The following is a 16,637-nucleotide window of genomic DNA, read 5'->3' as shown; positions in this document are numbered from 1 at the left end:
AAACTCAAAAAACATCAGTCATACTGCATACTGGAAGAGATGGGGGGGTTGGTGGAGCTTTGCTCTGGAGACTTAACATGGGTTTCGCCACTTTGAGCCTCCAATAAGCAATATGGTGATATTGCACCATTAGATGAGTTATCTACAACTTAGAATTGCCTGATAACACAAAGGTAACGGAATTCTCTGTGATGTGGTCACCACACCTTGATCCCTATTTATGTTGGGTCACACCTGGATGGTCCCCTCCAGTATACTAGGTGCAGTTTTTCCCGAACTTGCACCTGGGTATACACAGGGTTACTAACAGTCCCACCACCACAATCGTGTCTATGTGTGCAATCATAGCTGCATGTGATTCAAGAATTGAACCAAGAAATATTAACAGCTGTGAACAGCAAACATGAAGACATCATGGCTAGAGTAATGGAACATTTTGAATGTCAGTGGTACGCATATTGAAAATATTTTCCTCGTGACCAACCCCACCCCCCAAGACCACTAATTTCGGAGACACCACACACATTGATGTACGTCTTGTATTGAAAAAAATATATTCATTTAAAATTGGTCTGTCTTTTTGAAATGAACCTGTGCATATGTAGAGATATAACTGAAAGAAACAAATGTTTTCTTTGCATCCTTTGCCAAAGATTTCTCATAATCTGCCTTCACTTGCCTAACCTCCTTTGTGACTTTATTATAGACTATCTTATATCTGTCATGGTCTTCTGTGTCACCTGATAATTTATATGTATCCCATGCATTTTTCTTCTTTGCCACGAGTCTCATTAGTTCATCTAACATCCATTTAGGCCTAAACCTTGAACAGTATTTCTTAGTTGGGACAAAAAACCTAGTAGGCTTCTAAAATTACTTCCTTGAATGCTTCCCATTTAGAATTTACTGTTGGTAACATCATCAGTTGGTCCCATTGTATAGAATTTAAAAACTGTCTGAGACCACTGTAGTCACCGTTACAAAAGCAAAAACCCTTCCCTTTACCCCTGTTGGTAATTTCATCTTTAAATAAATCCCATGTCAGCACAGTGTGATCACTGTCTCCTAGTGGTTCCTTTAATTGCAGATTCTTAATGCATGAAGAATCATTGCTGATTATCATATCAAGAGTATTACTCCCTCTAGTTGCCTCTTGAACATACTGCTGTAGAAAGCAATCGTCCAATAAATCCATAAAGCCTTGCTAGTGTGTGAGTGACCAATCCACAAGTTCCAGTCAATATCGTGGAAGTTAAAATCCCCCATTATAAGACAGTCTGATTTACTGGCCCACCCTATTTCTTTGTACAGTTGTTCAGAGTTGATAGGCCTATAACACACTCCTCTCAGTTTTGCTTTCCCAGTGCTTATGTCACACCAGACTAACTCAGTATTGCACTGCCTGTTGCTACTGTTATTCTATTAGTCTGTGAATCCCCCCCCCCCGAGACTAGCAGTTTTCCAATCCACCTAACACTCCCTCAATAGCATCAGCAAATATTCTTGCATGTTCACACACACATAGGTCATTTATTTTTAGGCGCAGCAGGAGATGCTGTAGCAATTGTGTACTTCAAGGTCATCACAGGAAGATTAGCCATAGCTGCATATTCATTGTCCCTAATCTTCTGCCATTCAGTCAGATTGATACATACTTCAGTTGGCTAGTATGCTTAATATTTGTCATTTCAGCAAATTGTACGATATGAATAAAAAATTAATATATCTACAAGTGTGCATATAAGAATGTTGAAAAATCTAAAATTATGCATAGTGATGTGATTAGAGAATATTCTTGTAGAACTGGAATATTTTCAGGATATTCTCCAAAGGATTATTCTCATGAATTATGTATGTGGAATATTTGTTTGGTGCATTGTTAAATTTAAAGTTACAAGAGTCCATTTTTTATTGACAAGTATGTTTGCATGACTTTTGGCCAAGTTTTATTTCAGATCAAGTGAAAAAGCTTCAGCAGCAACTGGAAAGCCATATACAAAGCTAGCAAGTTTTGACAATGGCTCAACAGAATACCCTGCATATAGGAATGTAACTTAATACCATTTAGAAATTTATAAACTCTTACATCCTCTACTGTCCTTTGTCAGAATTTGCCAGCTGTGCGTTTTCATTTTCTATTGGCAGGAATGCAAAACAACAAGGGGCTCTGATAGCAAATGGAAAGTCATATGCAGAGCTGGCAAATCTCTTCTGTTTCAAAGAATGCTCATATGTCCACCTGCAGATTTACTTGAAGTGAATAACAGATCCAAGTATTTACTTGAAATTAATAACAGATTCACATCACAGCAGATAAATAAAATAAAATCTGATAAAAGATAAAATTTAGTTTATTTTTATTAGCAGTGATTTATTCATCATTTAATAATACAATGTATTCAGGCCTGCAACATAGAATACAAGTTACATACTTGTATTCTATAAATAATAACACCAGTAAAATTGTACATCAAACCAGTGAGCACAAATAGGAAAGCATGTTGCCATAGAGAATGAACTTTTTTTTTTTTTTTACAGTATTTTTATTTATATATGTAGGTAAAAACATAAAATGAAATAAATCACTATTGGAATTATTGAAGTATTAAGTGTAATTATGTGTGAGTAATAACTATTTCTTAAGTATGGCCCACAACATAAAAATTACCAACTCTTTTACAGAAAGTCTATTTTGTATATTTCTAACAGTTTACTTGATTTTTAATTCTAGGTAGCACTTCAATTTAAGTATAAATTCTGGGCCTACAAAATTAAAGGAGCAGATTTCTTTGGCCATGTTCCACCATCAGAAGACAAACGTGGGTTCTTTAGCATATTTTATGATCTTACTAATGAGAACGAAAAGGTAAGTAAAGATATCTTTTAACCCCTTAAAAAACTGAAACCAGAACTATTTTAATAGGATTTTTTGGTTGGTTGGTTGGTCGGTCGGTTGGTCAGTCGGTAAAAGAAGTGTACCTGTAACGAGAAAACTATCTTTTGTATAGTTGTTACAAAAAAAAAAAAGTTTTCTGCATGTAATAATTAAAAAGGTCTATGAAACCAGGATATTGATTTGTAATTAAACTCAAAATTATAATTGGCTGACATTATTTCAGATAAAATTTCACAAATATAAAACCAAAATATGAGGTGTGGGAATAAAGTTCGCAGACTGGTGTAATAAAAAGAATACAAAGTGAAGGAAGTAATTCGCAAGTAATTCAGAATAAAATCAGGACACAAATCAATAAAATATATGACTAAAAATACAGGAACTCCCGACTTACGTAAAGGTTGAGTTCCGTGGAACGCTACATAAGTCGGGGAATTTCCCCCATGCTTGTGCAGTACTTGCAACTGTGCTCACTGAATTGATTGAATCAAAAAATAAATGTAAGATGAAAAGGTAAATGGAATTATTTATTGTATTTATTCAATTTTTTATCTCATGCGTAGTCAAAATTACCAAAGTGTGCAATTGAAAAAAATTTCAAAATTATAAAATTACAAAAAAAGAGAGGAGACAGGCATAACATCAGTAAGTTTTACCTCTCTAGCATCGTTTCTAGAATTGACATCTTCAGCTGATAAGTACGCTGCCGCGGAGGTTGAGGGCTATGGAGATTTAGAAGGGGTCGGCCGTCAACCTTACGAAAGAACATATTAATGGACGGTGGCTTTTTTCTTTTCATTGTAGATTTCTTTGTAGCAAGCAAGCATATCATTCACCCCACCCCTCTGTTAACTTTTAAGAATCATTCGCTGTCAGGATCCATCTTCTGCCGATGCAATTTCACGAAATGCCATTGCCATCTCTCTGGCGATGAAGCATCTCGGCTGCTCATTTGGTTCATCTTGAGCTTTGTCAGCATTTTCTTCTTTCACTATTGCTGACTGCAAGTCAATATGTTATTCTTTAGATAATTCCTTCTCTTCTTCCTCTGTTAACTCCTCCACGTCTTTGGCATCAACCTCCAACTGAAGTAGCTCTGCAACCTTTACAATCTTATCTGTAACCTCTTCGTATGATCTGTCTTTTTCAAATCCTTCATAGCCTTTTACGTGCCGTGGGCATATTTTCTTCCATGCACCATTTAAACAACTTTAATAATTTCAACCCAGGCCTTATTTGAGATGGCGTGGTAAATATTGTAAGATTTCCAAAAGTCTCTCAATGTAAAATTTTTCTTATCGTCTACTGCAGCCAATGCCTGAGCAAATGTTGTGCATAAATAGTATACTTTTAAATTCGAAATAACACCCTGATCCATAGGTTGGATGAGTGAAACAGTGTTTGGCAGTAGAAATATGAATCTCGCATTCGAATTGAAATCATCTAGATTCGGGGGCGTATTCAATGGTGGGAAGAAGGGGCATATGCCCCTCCTTAATCCTAATTTTTTTTAGAATGCCTCCTGCGTTCTAAAACACTCACTGGTCGCCATGCCCCCTTCCCTTTACGATGACACCTGGACATGGTCGCCATGCACTTACGATGATACCTGGATATGCCACTGTCTTGTATAGGATGTCCAGGAGCATTATCTAATAGAAGCAAAATCTTGAAAGGAACGTCGTTGTCTTTACAATAATTTTCAACCTCGGGAATGAAGCAGCATTAAAACCAATCCTCAAAGAGAGATATTGTTATCAATGCTCTCTGGTTCGATCGGAAATCCACGGGTAGGGTGGCTTTATTGATGCCCTTAAATGCACGAGGATTTCCAGAATGTTAAGGATGTTAAGGATAAGTACACAAGCAGTGGTTTTAATCTGTAATCTCCCGCTGCATTAGCCCCAAGCAAGAGCATGGGCGCCTTCTACAGGTGGGAAGGAGCAGCAGTGTGTAGCACACGCTTCTTGATTAGACCGGGGTTGGAGCCCGTCATCACCAAATACGGAGGATGCGGAAAGGTCAGGGAATGCCCACCACATATCCCGGAGTAATATGGCCTTAGTTGCTAATTCTCCTAAAAATCAAATAACAAACAAACATAACAAGCAAGAGCGTGGCCCTATATTTTGATGCCTTGAAACATGGCATTGTCTTTTCCTCTTTGCTAATGTATGTTCGATCTAGCATTTTTTTCCAATACAGAGCAGTCTCGTCAACATTAAAAATTTGCTGCATTGAATAACCTTCATCAATAATTTTTTCCAATACATCACAAAATTTCTCAGCAGCTGCAGAATCGGCACCAGTGACTTCACTGCATACTTTAACGTTGTGGAAACCAGCGTGATGCTTGAACCTATTAAACCATTCGTTGCTTGCCATGAACTTGGGTTGGGGTTCGCCGTACTTATCCTTAACATCTTTATAAATACTTGTTGCTTTTGCTTGAATGGTCATTAGACTCAGGGGCACTCGCTTCTCAATCTGATTTTACATCCATATTATTAACAGCTGTACCATCTTCGATATAGCACCTGAACGCTGTTTTGTGAAAGTGTAGTGCAATTTCCATTATAAATATGACCTTTTAGAGAGATAAATAGCTTAGTAATATAGCGAAATTTTCAACTTCCAAGGACTTGGAACGAATTACAAAAGAAAAAAAAAAAAAAAACAGTGTTATTGGGTTCACATTACGATATTTTAACAATACCTCCATTTATTCCTACGGGATGCAGAATACATTTCCACGAATTTTTTAAGTTTGCACATGCCAGAAAAAACGTACGTAAAGTCGAATTTCCGTAAGTCGAGTATTCCATAAGTTGGAGAATTTCTGTATAAAGTAATAAAATACAAACTCAATGAAAAAGTCATTAAAAACGTATAAGATTAAATCACTGAAAAGGATAAAAGCTGATTACATAAAATGCATTTAAAAGAAATACAATCTCAGAAAAGCTTTCTGACCTGCATGCTCCTTTATTAACTCTACTACTAAAAGTAAATATGGCATACCATATATAACAGAATGCGCTGGTCCCAAAGGAACTAGTATTTGTTGGTGACTCTATTGTCAGGGAAACGGGAAACATGCTTTGTAAAAAGGATAGGTGGAACAGGACCAGGGTATGTCTGCAAGTGGCAAAGGTTGATGACGTTGTAGAGCGGATATCATCTATTAAGGGCACAAAAGGTGATATAGTTGTACACGTTGGCACTAATGTTATTAAGAGTAGGAGACCGGCGGAATTACTTAACAAGTACAGGTCACTGTTGAAAAAAAGCCGTGAATTACGGTTGAATTTGAAAGTGTCTACAATTCTGCCCAGACACGATAGGAGGGAGTATATGATGACAGCCCTGTCGATCAATTTGGCCCTGGAAAGATTGTGCAAGGATCAAGGGGTAGAATTTTTTTCAGCCTGGTCTGTACTTGTTAACAGGAGAGGCTGCTTCTACAGGGATGGGCGCAAGAATGTTTGCTGATGCTATCAAGGCAGTGTTGTTAGGTGGGTCGGAAAACTCATAGATTGGGGGGGATACAAGGACTAATAGATTAACAGTAGCCACTGGCAGAGGTGAAAGTGATTCTTGCACTGCTTCTATTGGAATGAGCCGCAGCCTGGAAAATAAGATGCAGGATATTTCAGAGAATGCTGGGAATCATTGGGGTACAAGTAAACACATGGGTTGTGTTAGGGTAGCTAAGAAAAAGAACAGGTGCATGTATACTTGCATGTACACCAATGCTAGGAGTTTAGTAAATAAAATTAATGAATTTGAGGTATTGCTCAAAACATCAAAGGCAGATATTGTTGGGATTTCAGAGATGTGGTGTCACACAGATATAAGGAATGCAGAACTGGAATTTGGGGAGTACAATGTCTACAAAAAAGGATAGACAGGACAGGAAGGGAGGAGGGGTTATGTTATTAGTTAAGAAATACATAAAATCCAAGGAAGTGAAGTCAGTCGACATCGCTGGACAGTGCAGTGTCGAATCAGTTTCATGTGACATAAGCATTGGGAGATCAAAATTGAGAGTAGGAGTGTGCTATCAGCCTAATGACTCTGATGAGTATAATAAGAAACTGTACAGGGAAATAGAGTGGGCCAGTAAATCAGAGTCTTATAATGGGGGATTTCAATTTCCCAGATATTGACTGGAATTTGGGGGCTGGTCACTCATACACTAGCAAGGCTTTTGTGGATTTATTGGATGATTGTTTTCTACATCAGCATGTTCGGGAGGCAACTAGAGGGAGTAATACTCTTGATTTGATTATCAGTAGTGATTCTTCATGCATTAAGAATCTTCAGATAAATGAACTACTAGGTGGCAGTGATCACAGTGTGCTGAAGTGTGATTTACTCAAAGAGGTAACTACCATTAGTGGTAAAGGGAAGGGTTATTGCTTTTGTAAAGGCGACTACGATGGACTGAGACAGTATTTAAATTCTATACAGTGAGACCAACTGATGATGTTACCAACAGCAAATTCAAAATGGGAAGCATTCAAAGAACTTATCTTGGATCAAGGTTTAGGCCTAGGATGTCAGATGAACTAATGAGACATATGGCAGAGAAGAAAAATGCATGGGATACATACAAATTAACACGTGACACAGAAGCCTATGATAGATACAAGTAGATCTGTAACCAAGTTACAAAGAAGGTTAGGCAGGCGAAGGCAGATTACGAGAAATCTTTGGCAAGGGATGCAAAGAAAAACAGCAAAGAGTTCTTTAGTTATGTAAACTCAATGAAGGGGATTGGTCCACTTGATATCGATGGGTCAACTGTTGATGATCCTGCTCAGGTAGCTAACAAACTAAATGAATATTTTGCATCGACATTCACACATGAGGAGTTATTCAGTGAGGGGAATGCCAGAGGTGTATTCAACTCTGGCAGTAAGCTAGAGAATCTTGTAATAACTGAGAGTAAAGTGGAGGAGAAATTGTTGAAGATAAACACAAGAAAGGCACCTGGGGTGGATGGGATCTATCCAGTTATATTAAAGGAGGCAGCAAAGGAAGTAAGCAAATCCTTAGCCATAATTATGAGAGCTTTCCTAGACTCAGGGGAGGTACCCATGGACTGGATATGTGCAAATGTGACCGCAATTCATAAAGGCGGATCAAAGGCTGACACAAGTAATTATAGATCTGTGAGTTTAACTACTGTTCCCGAAAAATTAATGGAGGCACTGGTTAAAGAAGCACTGCACGATCATCTAGACAAGACTTCAGTTATAGCTTGGACACAGCATGGTTTTGTTAAGGGGAAGTCTTGCCTGACCAATTTGATTGGATACTATGATGCAGTCACAAAAGAACTGGATGCAGGGAATAACTTTGATATTATATACTTGGATCTTAGAAAGGCTTTTGATATTGTTGCACATGGAAGACTGCTGCACAAATTGGAGCAATGTGGCATTAGAGGCAAATTGCTGCTATGGATAAAGGGGTGGTTGAGGGAGAGAAGACAGAGAGTGGTAATCAATGGGCACTGCTCATCGTGGACTAATGTTATTAGTGGAGTCCCTCAGGGTTCAGTGTTGGGTCCATTATTGTTTTCTGTATTTATAAATGATATTGATGATGGTATATCAAGCTTAATGTCCAAGTTTGCAGACGATACGAAGGTTGGCAGGGTTGTCAAGGACACTACTGATACTATGCTGCTGCAACAGGATCTGGAAAGGTTGAGCAGATGGGCTGAGAGGTGGCAAATGAAGTTTAACATTGACAAATGTAAAGTACTACATATGGGAAACAGCAACCCCCAGAGCAACATATCAACTCTGTGGTACTACACTGACAGTGGTAGAGAATGAAAGGGACCTGGGGGTGGTTGTGCAGGCAGATATGAAGTTCTCTGAGCAGTGCAGACGGGCTGCAAGAGTAGCTCATGGTGTATTGTCAATGATATATAGGAATTTTTCTAGCAGGGATAAGGAGGTGATTATTCCCTTGTATAAGGCAATGGTCAGGCCACACCTAGAGTACTGTATACAGGGCTGGAGGCCTCATTTCAAGAAGGATGTAGAGCTGCTGGAACGAGTACAGAGAAGGGCAACAAGATTAGTGAATGGAACAAAGGGGTGCTCTTACGAAAAAAGGCTTAAATTTTGCAAATTACAGTGTCTGGAGACTAGGCACCAGCGAGGTGATCTGATAGAGGTGTATAAAGCCTTGAATGGTTTGAGCATGCTCAATGCTGATGGGATTCTTCCTCTTGCTCAGAATAATAACCTGAGAGGGCATAAATTCAAATTGAGGAAAGACAGATGTAGGATAGACGTGCGGAAATTTGCCTTTAGCCAGCGGGTGGTTGGTTGGTGGAACAGACTTCCATCCCTTGTCGTGGAAGTTGATAGCCTAAATAAGTTTAAGGCTCAGCTTGACAGGTATTTCGAACGAACAGAGGGGTGAAGTGGAAGTGGTTATTTTTTATTTATTTATTTTTTTTTTTTTTTTTTTGGCTGATGCTGCATAAGCTTTCTTTCTTGCATCAAATGCCTCTACTAATGCTAACAGAAAATCATGTATAAGGTGTGCACAAACCAGAGTATTATACAAGCAGAAAATATAATAACAAATGAATAATATAAAGTAAAGCTAATCGTGCTGTAGAAATACCAGAAGATGTTCAACAATCTAGAAATGATGCACCAACTATGACCTTAATGGAAAATAATAGTTTTATAATAGAGCGAATGAGAAAACTGCTATTATAGTTCATGTTAGAAATGTTAAAATATGGAGGGCCTCAATTCAATTCAAGATCAATGTGAAAAATTATTGGTTTATTCAATAATTCAACAGTCTGTGGGTGTAGTCTATCATACTACTCATTACATATTGTTCTTGGGTGGGGAGGGGGCAAACAAGCAAATTTAGTGGTACAGCTTCATTCAGTCCATGAATCATCTACATGACCTAGCTGCATAACAAAGCCTACAGTCTGGTCACTGAGCTTGATAGCTGATTCTACATGAAAAAAAGGAATGACTTCATGGCATTGATAGGCGCCTCCGTAGTCAGGTGGGAAGGAGCAGCAGCGCGTAGCACACGCTTCTTGATTAGACCGGGGTTTGAGCCCATCACCACCAAATACAGAGGATGCAGAAAGGTCAGGGAATGACCACTGCATATCCCAGAGCAATATGGCCTTAGTTGCTAATGCTCCTAAAAACCAAATAACTAACTAACTAACCATGGCATTGATAATAAAAGAATGGAGCCTTCTACCAGGAAGACATACCCAATATGGTATCTACCCAGCACCCTGACAATAAAAATGTGCAAAAATTTCCAGATGGTGGAAAATATATGCAGTAGAAATGAAATTAGTCTTTCCAGACAGAGAATCAACATGAAGAGTTGCATCTCAGGCATGAAAATTTAAACAGCTAAGGATGTGGTATTGATAACTTCCCTTTGATAGGTCCACATTCCAGTATCACCTATAATCTTTTCATCTCTCAGGGAATGGGTCCGAACCCTGCTCTCAAGGTCAAGCACCTCAAGGATGGGTTTAATTAAATTTGAATTAAAATTGGCTGGCTACAACACTTTAGCTTTACAACATTCACACTATATTGTACATTTAGTGTACTGTACGGTACGGGGTTCATGCTCTTGGTATACTGTGCAGGTGTACAGGAGTGTGAGCAGAGCCTTAGTTTGTAAACTGGCCTGCACACACACACACGTTTTCTACAGAGCAAAGTCTGCATACGTGGGTCAGATATGTGAATATTCCTAACTTCACTAGACCCTGACTAGGTTTTCTTCTCCCCCCCCAATTTATCAAACACTGCTTTGTACTAGCTTTTGTACATGTTTTATACGTGAGATTTTCTGCTGTTGAAGCATCATGTTTACTTTACTAGCAGTGTTCAGAAGCCCAAAAACTCACCAAAAAAAGTAGTTAAAAACAAATAAAATTAAATCATGCAGCTTCAAAACTGTGATATCTTTATCACTTTTAAAGCATTTTATTTTATCAGTTTTTAACTTTGCCACCAATTTAAATCTATTTGTTTTTAACTACTTTTTGATTTTTTTTTTTTTTTGTTATTATTATTTTAATCATATATTAAAATATGTTTTATTTTATTTTAATCATTTGTATGCCCTGGTTTTATTCTGCAAGTCACTTGTGTCAAGAATATTTATGCTATTATAATTTCCTATGTCGAAGGCCTTTTTACCAGTACTCAATGGACCCTTTCACCATCCATTAACATCAACAAGCTTTCACCATCCATTGACATCAACATTAGAATATATACATTATCCTACCAGAAGTATTTGGGCACCATCACATTTTTTAAAAACAAGTCTTAATGAACAAATTAATAAGGTGAAGACCCACCCCAAAGACAGCATAAATCTTTTGTGGAACTTTCAACCAGTTCCATTCTTAGAGGGCAGCAAGAATTTGTGCCCATACCCCCCCCCTTCAGTGCCAGTTCGGCAGTAGGAGCTAAACTGGTGGCTGTTGCCACCAGTTTAGCTCTTCTACTGCCAAACAACAAGATCTGGCTTCAACAGCCAGATCTTGGTTCCAGTTCATCCCACAGGTGTTTGACTGGATTCAGATCTGGCTTCAGGTCTGGCCAAGTAAGTTGTTAGACTTCACATTCCTCAAAACATGCTAACACTGAGCAGTCTATGGGATGGAGCATTATCATGCTGGTACACAGAGGGGGCAAATTTTTATAAAATTTCAAGGATTCAAGCAACACAAAATTATCCAAAATACCAATGGATGACTCAGCATCAATGTTTTTTCACATTACAGCTCAATGATCGAATTCCAAACCGCAAGAAGCAGTCCCCATATCATGACCTCCCTACTCTTTGTTGTGGGCATAGTACACTGCAATAGATGTTCCCCAGGCATTCCCCACACCTGCTCATGAGTCTGATCTAAAGACTGCATGATGCAACTCATTTCTCCAGCAGGCTGGTGAGCAACAACTCTACCATAAAACCCATGCTCTATGAATGTGGATGCACTTAGCAGTAGTAAAGGCATATGATGCAAGAAAGCAAACTTATATAGCATCAGCCAAAAAAACACATATGTTCTAAATTCACCCATCCACTCGCTACAAATGTTTGACTTGTTCTGCCTTGAATCTATTTAAGCTATCAACTTCTACATTAACACATGGAAGTTTGTTCCAGCAATCAACCATCTGCTGGCTAAAGGCAAACTTGCACACATTTATCCTACAACTGTCTTTCCTCAATTTGAATTTATGCCCTCTCGTGCAATTATTCTGAGCAAGAGGAAGAATACCATCAGCATTCAGCATGCTGGGCACACCATTCAAGGCCTTATAAACCTCAATCAAATCACCTCGCAGGTGCATAGTCTCCTGACACTGTAATTTGTAAAACTTAAGCCTTTCTTCGTAAGAGCAACCCTTTGTTCCATTCATTAATCTTGTTGCCCTTCTCTGTACTCGTTCCAGTAGCTATACATCCTTCTTAAAATGACAAGAAGAACTGTATACAGTACTCCAGATGTGGCCTGACAATTGCCTTATAGGAGGGGATAATCATCTCCTTATTCCTGCTAAAAAAATTCCTGTATATTGTTGACAAGACACCATGAGCTACTCTTGCAGACCTTCTGCACTGCTCAGAAAACTTCATATCTGACTGCACAATTACCCCAGGCCCTTTTCATTCTCTACCACTGTCAGTGTATTACCACACAGTTGATATGTTACTTGGGGGTTACTGCTTACCATAAGCAGGACTTGACATTTGTCAAAGTTAAACTTCAGTTGCCACCTCTCAGATCATCTGCTCAACTTTTCTAGATCCTGTTGCAGTAGCATACTGTCATTAACAACCCTGCTGACCTTCATATCGTCTGCAAACTTAGACATTAAGCCTGATATAGCAGCACCTCCATTTTTTTTTTTTTTTTTTTTTTTTATTTGGTAGTTGTTGGCACATCGGCTTCTGTGGCCATATTGCACCTCCCAAGGTTTTTGCAGTACTTTGATCCAAGCCCGAGGCGGGGATTCGAACCCGTGACCTTTGGGTTGCCGGGCAGGGACTTTACCCACTCGGCTAGCCCGGTCGGCCAGCACCTCCATATCCAGATGGGTAGGAGCAGCAGTGCGTAGCACACGCTTCTTGATTAGACTGGGGTTTGAGCCCGTGACCACCAAATACGGAGGATGCCAAAAGGTCAGGGAATGACCACTGCATATCCCCAAGAGCAATATGGCCTTAGTTGCTAATCCTCCTAAAAAAAAAAAAAACAAATAACAAACCTGATATAGCATCATCAATATCATTAATAAATAGAGAAAACAACAATTGACCCAACACTGAACCCTGGGGGACTCTGCTAATAACTGTAGTCCACGAAGAGCAGTGTCCATTGAGTACCACTCTCTGTCTTCTCCCACTCAACCACCCCTTTATCCAAACCAGCAATTTGCCTCCAATGCCACACTGCTCCAATTTGTGCAGCAGTCTGCCATGTGCAATGGTATCAAAAGCCTAAGATCCCTACTCTATATGATATGATATAAAAATTATTATTTGCATCCAGTTCCTTTTGCGACTACATCATAGTATCCAATTGGTCAGGCAAGACTTCCACGTTAACAAACCCATTCTGTGCCCTAGCTATAACTGAAGTCCTGTCTAGATGGTCCTGCACTGCTTCCTTAACCAGTGCCTCCATTAATTTCCCTGCAATAGAAGTTAAACTAACAGGTCTGTAATTACCTGTCTTCCCCCTTTGATCCTCCTTTGTGGTTGGGGTCACATTTGCACATCTCCAGTCAATGGGTACCTCCCGTGAGTCCAACGAAGCTCTCATAATTAAGCTAAGGGTTTGCTTACTTCCTTTGCTGCCCTCCATTAATAAAACTGAATAGATCCCATCCACCCCAAGTGCCTTTCTTGTGTTTATCTTCAATAATTTCTCCTCCACTATGCCCTCAGTTATTACAAAATTATCTAGCTCACTGTCAGAGTTTAATACACATCTGGCATTCCCATCCCTGAATAACTCCTCATGTATGAATGTAGATTCAAAATATTCATTTAGTTTGTTAGCTACCTGAGCAGGATCATCAACAGTTGAACCATCGATGTCAAGTGGACCAATCTGATTCATCCCCTTCCTTCTGGAGTTTAGCATTAGTAGAGGCATTTGATGCAAGAAAGCAAGCTTATGCAGCATCAGCCAAAAAAAAAAAAAAAAAAAAAAAAAACCACTTCCACTTCACCCCTCTGTTCGTTCAAAATACCTGTCCAGCTGAGCCTTAAACTTATTTAGGCTATCAACCTCCACTACAAGGGATGGAAGTCTGTTCCACCAACCAACCACCCGCTGCCTAAAGGCAAATTTCCGCACGTCTATCCTACATCTGTCTTTCCTCAATTTGAATTTATGCCCTCTCAGGTGATTATTCTGAGCTAGAGGAAGAATCCCATCAGCATTGAGCATGCTCAAACCATTCAAGGCTTTATACACCTCTATCAGATCACCTCGCTGGTGCCTAGTCTCCAGACACTGTAATTTGCAAAACTTAAGCCTTTCTTCGTAAGAGCACCCCTTTGTTCCATTCACTAATCTTGTTGCCCTTCTCTGTACTCGTTCCAGCAGCTCTACATCCTTCTTGAAATGAGGCCTCCAGACCTGTATACAGTACTCTAGCTGTGGCCTGACCATTGCCTTATACAAGGGAATAATCACCTCCTTATCCCTGCTGGAAAAATTCCTGTATATCATTGACAATACTCCATGAGCTACTCTTGCAGCCTGTCTGCACTGCTCAGAGAACTTCATATCTGCCTGCACAACCACCCCCAAGTCCCTTTCATTCTCTACCACTGTCAGTGTAGTACCACAGAGTTGATACGTTGCTCTGGGGTTGCTGTTTCCCATGTGTAGTACTTTACATTTGTCAATGTTAAACTTCATTTGCCACCTCTCAGCCCATATGCTCAACCTTTCCAGATCCTGTTGCAGCAGCATAGTGTCAGTAGTGTCCTTGACAACCCTGCCAACCTTTGTATCGTCTGCAAACTTGGACATTAAGCTTGATATACCATCATCAATATCATTTATAAATACAGAAAACAATAATGGACCCAACACTGAGCCCTGAGGGACTCCACTAATAACATTAGTCCACGATGAGCAGTGTCCATTGATTACCACTCTCTGTCATCTCCCCCTCAACCACCCCTTTATCCATAGCAGCAATTTGCCTCCAATGTCACACTGCTCCAATTTGTGTAGCAGTGTTCCATGTGCAACAGTATCAAACCCTGCATCCAGTTCTTTTGTGACTGCATCATAATATCCAATCAAATTGGTCAGGCAAGACTTCCCCTTAACAAAACCATGCTGTGTCCGAGCTATAACTGAAGTCTTGTCTAAATGATCCTGCAGTGCTTCTTTAACCAGTGCCTCCATTAATTTTCCTGGAACAGAAGTTAAGCTCACAGGTCTATAATTACTTGTGTCAGCCTTTGATCCTCCTTTGTGAATTGGGGTCACATTTGCACATTTCCAGTCTATGGGTACCTCCCCTGAGTCCAAGGAAGCTCTCATAATTATGACTAAGGGTTTGCTTACTTCCTTTGCTGCCTCCTTTAATATAACTAGATAGATCCCATCCACCCCGGGTGCCTTTCTTGTGTTTATCTTCAACAGTTTCTCCTCCACTTTACTCCCAGTTATTTCAAGATTCTGTAGCTTACTGCTAGAGTTGAATACACCTCTGGCATTCCCCTTGCTGAATAACTCCTCATGTGTGAATGTCGATGCAAAATATTCATTTAGTTTGTTAGCTACCTGAGCAGGGTCATCAACAGTTGACCCATCAATATCAAGTGGACCAATCTGATTCATCCCCTTCCTTCTAGAGTTTACATAAGTAAAGAACTCTTTGCTGTTTTTCTTTGCATCTCTTGCCAATGATTTCTCGTAATCTGCCTTCGCCTGCCTAACCTCCTTTGTAACTTGGTTGCATATAAACTTGTATCTATCATAGGCTTCTGTGTCATGTGTTAATTTGTAAGTATCCCATGCATTTTTCTTCTCTGCCATATGCCTCATTAGTTCATCTGACATCGATTTTGGCCTAAACCTTGAACAATATTTCTTAGTTGGTATGTAAAGCCTAGTAGCTTCCAAGATTAATTCTTTGAATGCTTCCCATTTTGAATTTGCTGTTGGTAACATCATCAGTTGGTTCCACTGTATAGAATTTAAATACTGTCTCAGTCCGTCGTAGTCGCCTTTACGGAAGCAATAACCCTTCCCTTTACCCCTAATGGTAGTTACCTCTTTGGGTAAATCCCACTTCAGCACAGTGTGATCACTGCCACCTAGTGGTTCATTTATCTGCAGATTCTTAATGCATGAAGAATCACTGCTGATAATCAAATCAAGACTATTAATCCCTCTAGTTGCCTCCCGAACATGCTGATGTAGAAAACAATCATCCAATAAATCCACAAAAGCCCTGCTAGTGTGTGAGTGACCAGCCCCCAAATTCCAGTCAATATCTGGGAAATTAAAATCTCCCATTATAAGACTCTCTGATTTACTGGCCCACTCTATTTCCCTGTACAGTTTCTTATTATACTCATCAGAGTCATTACGCCTATAGCACACTCCTACTCTCAATTTTGATCTCCCAATGCTTATGTCACACCAAACTGACTC

General features: G+C 39.4%; 1 protein-coding gene across 3 annotated transcripts in view; it reads left to right on the top strand.

The window, feature by feature from the left end:
• The window catches only part of LOC150075326 (lysine-specific histone demethylase 2-like), a 362,688-nt gene that overhangs the window by 303,544 nt on the left and 42,507 nt on the right, over window positions 1-16,637 (top strand). For all 3 annotated transcript variants that reach the window (XM_090389224.1, XM_090389225.1, XM_090389223.1), the window contains exon 19: window positions 2,732-2,866. In XM_090389224.1, the coding sequence (XP_090245350.1) occupies window positions 2,732-2,866 (135 nt within the window). The remainder of the gene's footprint in view (window positions 1-2,731; window positions 2,867-16,637) is intronic.

This window comes from Mastigoproctus giganteus, chromosome 14 (genome assembly GCF_048544385.1).
Source record: "Mastigoproctus giganteus isolate SK-2022 chromosome 14, ASM4854438v1, whole genome shotgun sequence".
NCBI classification, from domain to species: Eukaryota; Metazoa; Arthropoda; class Arachnida; order Uropygi; family Thelyphonidae; genus Mastigoproctus; species Mastigoproctus giganteus.
This window is presented reverse-complemented; position numbering and strand designations above follow the sequence as displayed.